This window comes from Sinocyclocheilus anshuiensis, unplaced genomic scaffold (genome assembly GCF_001515605.1).
Source record: "Sinocyclocheilus anshuiensis isolate Anshui unplaced genomic scaffold, SAMN03320099.WGS_v1.1 scaffold1866, whole genome shotgun sequence".
NCBI classification, from domain to species: Eukaryota; Metazoa; Chordata; class Actinopteri; order Cypriniformes; family Cyprinidae; genus Sinocyclocheilus; species Sinocyclocheilus anshuiensis.
In genome coordinates, this window is record NW_015547732.1 from 175,955 (window position 1) to 180,261 (window position 4,307).

The window sequence follows — 4,307 nt, forward strand, 5'->3', positions numbered from 1 at the left end:
ATACCCCAGCGACTTAAGACTGCTTTTGTGCTCCAGGCTCACATGTTTGTTGATAGTAATGCATTTACAGTAGAAATGCAATGGTTGTGAGTGCATTTGTTTACATTTTGTGGTAATCAACATGCTTGTTAATATTGGAAACAATATTATTAATGTGCATTTATCTTTGTTAGTTCCTTTTAAAACGGTTGTACTGTAAAATGTTTTTTCTGCTTTAGTTTCTCATGCACATCGACTCCAGCAGCCTCAGCAGTCCGATGGACATGGAGACAGACGGGCCGATCATTGAAGATGTCATGATGCTGAAGAAGACCGTAGAAGAAGAAGCCACTCATGTAGAAGTGCTTTGGACATTAGTCTCTGATTCTCACCGAGGCTGCATTTATTTGATCAAAAGTACAGTAAAAATTGTGAAATATTATTCTAATTTAAAATAACTGTTTTCTATGTGAATATCTGTTAAACTGTCATTTATTTCTGTGATCAAAGCTGAATTTTCAGCATCATTACTCCAGTTTTCAGTGTCACATGATCAATTCATCGGTGCATTATTCTGAAGAAAAAATGTTCCCATAATCTTTCTTGCCTCTGAAATTACTTTTGCAGTGACATAAACGATGCAGAATGGGTAGTGAAAATATCACCCAATATTCAGGTCTCAAAAAGTGTTTATTCACTCTTTAAACGCCCTAAAAGGTCTTAAATCAGAGCAGAAAGTCATTGTCCTATCCTAACAAACCATACATCAATGGAAAGCTTATTGATGTATAAATCTCTGACCCTTATGACTTATGATTTTTGTGCTCCAGGGTCACAAATGATTAATCTTTTCATTTTTGGGTGAGCTGTCCCTTTATAATAACCCTGCTGCAAATCTCATGCGGTTTAATTTCGCCTCTTTGCTCAGATCCACAGAGACCAGCATAGAGAGCGTCCCCTGATGCGACGCAAGTCCGAGCTGCCTCAGGATATGTCCACCGGGAAGGCCCTGGAGACGCACCGGCGAGCCGAGGACATGATCGACGCCCAAGACGGCCACTAGAGGGCCACAGACGCCCAAAAAGCCCAGTCCAGTGTGACCCACAAACACACACACGAACCCGTTCTGGCCTCCAGAACCAACCGCGCCGGAGCCCATCCCACATCCAGACCCCAGTCTAGTCCCTTCTCATCTGCTTCAAGCTGAACCGCAGATGGTTTTTGGCCAGAGCGCTTGCATTCGGCGCGAGCAAACGATTCTCAGGTTGCCGCGGTCAGATTTCGGTCTCCTTGGTGGTTTGCGTCTTTTGTGTGACGCTTGGCTTCGCCTAGATGTGCATTTCGCATTTGAAGAACGAAACGAAACCCTTTCCGTTCTTGTCCAAACACTTTGGCAATAAGTTCGTCCTGGGAGATTTTGGTTGTTCAAACAATGGTGAATGGCCTTATGGTGGTTAATCAGTGTTTAGATGAGCATGAAAGCTTTTGAACAGGCTATAGATACAGAGCGAATTTAGGCCACGCCCACACAATCCAACGCTCTCCATTGACTTTCTATTGCGGGAAGCTGCCTCCGTGTCATTTCTGACTTCTAACAAAAAACGGAGCAAAGCTGCTGTGTGACGAGGTGTACAGCAAACAAGCTAAAAAACCCAGAACTAAGTTTTTTATAAGCTGTCGACACAAAAAAACCCTAAAAATAGTTGTAGATGTCGGAGTATTTCACGTTGGGCCGTTCAGTTGGATCATTTCTCAAACAAAGGGAAGATTAGGAAAAGGGGCACTAAACCAATTAAATTTAGTTTCTTAATACATCTCCTCCTCTCAGATTCACATAGGGTGGTGAAATAATCCTTTGACATGGTTAAAAAGAATTTTCAGCATCATTACTCCAGTTTTCAGTGTCACATGATCAATTCATCGGTGCATTATTCTGAAGAAAAAATGTTCCCATAATCTTTCTTGCCTCTGAAATTACTTTTGCAGTGACATAAACGATGCAGAATGGGTAGTGAAAATATCACCCAATATTCAGGTCTCAAAAAGTGTTTATTCACTCTTTAAACGCCCTAAAAGGTCTTAAATCAGAGCAGAAAGTCTTAAAATCATAAAGTTGTGGCATTAAGTGTTGCATAGGCTGCAAAAAAATGAATATCTATAATATTTTTGTCTTGTTTTCCAGTGCAAATATCTAAACATTCTTAAATCGATGCATTTATTTCAGATGCAAATGAAGATTTTCTTGTTTTCTGAGAAATTGATCAAAATTAGGTGAGTGTATGTTTAAAATATGTGTCAATGGAGAATGAAAACTTATTTTTCTTTGAATTAAGTTGATATTTCTGAGCACACTGACAGATATTTGTTCATGATTTCATCATTAATTCACTTCATTTTGATCAATTTCTCGAAGACTTCGTTGTGTTTTTGTAATTTTTATAATTTTTTTGTTGTTTTTAAATATCTGCATAGTTTTTATTCATTTTATTCAGTTTTAATTTTTATAGTACATAAAATTAAAATGAAAATGAGAAATGTTGCTTTGGAAACCAGATAAAAAAAATAATTTTTTATATATATATATATATATGTTTCTTGAGCAGCAAATCAGCATTTTAGAATGATTTCTGAAGATCATGTGACACTGAAGACTGCAGTAATGATGCTGAAAATACAGCTTTGATCACAGGAATAAATTACACTTTAACACATATTCACATAGAAAACAGCTATTATAAATAGTAAAAATATTTCACAATTTTACTGCTTTTGCTGTATTTTGGATCAAATAAATGCAACGCTCTCCATTGACTTTCTATTGCGGGAAGCTGCCTCCGTGTCATTTCTGACTTCTAACAAAAAACGGAGCAAAGCTGCTGTGTGACGAGGTGTACAGCAAACAAGCTAAAAAACCCAGAACTAAGTTTTTTATAAGCTGTCGACACAAAAAAACCCTAAAAATAGTTGTAGATGTCGGAGTATTTCACGTTGGGCCGTTCAGTTGGATCATTTCTCAAACAAAGGGAAGATTAGGAAAAGGGGCACTAAACCAATTAAATTTAGTTTCTTAATACATCTCCTCCTCTCAGATTCACATAGGGTGGTGAAATAATCCTTTGACATGGTTAAAAATAATGAATGGGCTTGTCGCCGATTACGTTTGCCTCCAGTGGGCGCCGTTCTCAGTAGGGATGCACCGAAATGAAAATTCTTGGCCGAAGCCAAAACCGATCAAAATTAACATATTCACATAGAAAACAGCTATTATAAATAGTAAAAATATTTCACAATTTTACTGCTTTTGCTGTATTTTTAGCTGTGGTCCAGGTTCCTGTGCAGGCAGGAATCTCAGAGTCTGTGGAACATGTCAACATCAGACTCTGGTTTCCATGACCAAGTGGGCTGCTTTGCTTTGGCTCTCTTTGCAACAGGTTCTTTTACACTGTTATTCTCACATCTGAAATAAAAAAAGTAAGCATGCTGTTTACACAAACTACATTATTAACATTATTGTGATGTTCACTGATACTAGTACTTCTCAAACAAAGGGAAGATTAGGAAAAGGGGCACTAAACCAATTAAATTTAGTTTCTTAATACATCTCCTCCTCTCAGATTCACATAGGGTGGTGAAATAATCCTTTGACATGGTTAAAAATAATGAATGGGCTTGTCGCCGATTACGTTTGCCTCCAGTGGGCGCCGTTCTCAGTAGGGATGCACCGAAATGAAAATTCTTGGCCGAAGCCAAAACCGATCAAAATTAAACACCGGGCAGAATAACGAACACGGAGTTTTTTCCCCCATGTATTTTGCCAATTTTTTTTATTTCACCATTGCATAACTTAAAAAGCCAAAATGTGCTTTTTACTGTTTTGTCTTGCTTTTCACAGAAAAAAAAATCAATTGCAAAACAACAATTTAAAAATATTTAACACTGAACATTTTTTACATTCTAGCAGACACTATACCAACAAAGCACAATTTAACTTAAAATGAATGAGTTAGTAAAATAATCATTTTTGGCCATCAGACCCCCTTCTTGAATAAGTCATGTATTTTTACTGTACAATTAAAAGCAGCCTTGCTGAGCAGAAGAGCCTTCTTTTAAAACATTAGAAAATATTACAGATCCCAATTTGAACACTACGTGTGAATGTTATAATAAGTGTATTAACAGAGCTGTTTAAATTATCATTATTATTATTGTCTTACTTTTTATTTTATTTTACAGAACAACAGTAAAATTACAATACTAACATTTATGAATGTTGATAAGAGTTCTTGCTTTTTCTCAACTTTTATTTTGGCGGAAACGCGCAGGAAGAC

The 4,307-nt window shown here is 37.0% G+C and overlaps 1 protein-coding gene across 1 annotated transcript in view; it reads left to right on the forward strand.

Moving 5' to 3' along the window:
* Positions 1–1,836, forward strand: part of LOC107704348 (serine/threonine-protein phosphatase 2A 56 kDa regulatory subunit gamma isoform-like) — a 23,636-nt gene extending 21,800 nt beyond the window's left edge. Inside the window, exons 14-15 of the mRNA XM_016507248.1 lie at positions 219–335; positions 908–1,836. Of these exons, the coding sequence (XP_016362734.1) occupies positions 219–335; positions 908–1,042 (252 nt within the window). The 3' untranslated portion in view covers positions 1,043–1,836. The remainder of the gene's footprint in view (positions 1–218; positions 336–907) is intronic.
* The last annotated feature ends 2,471 nt before the right edge of the window (positions 1,837–4,307 follow it).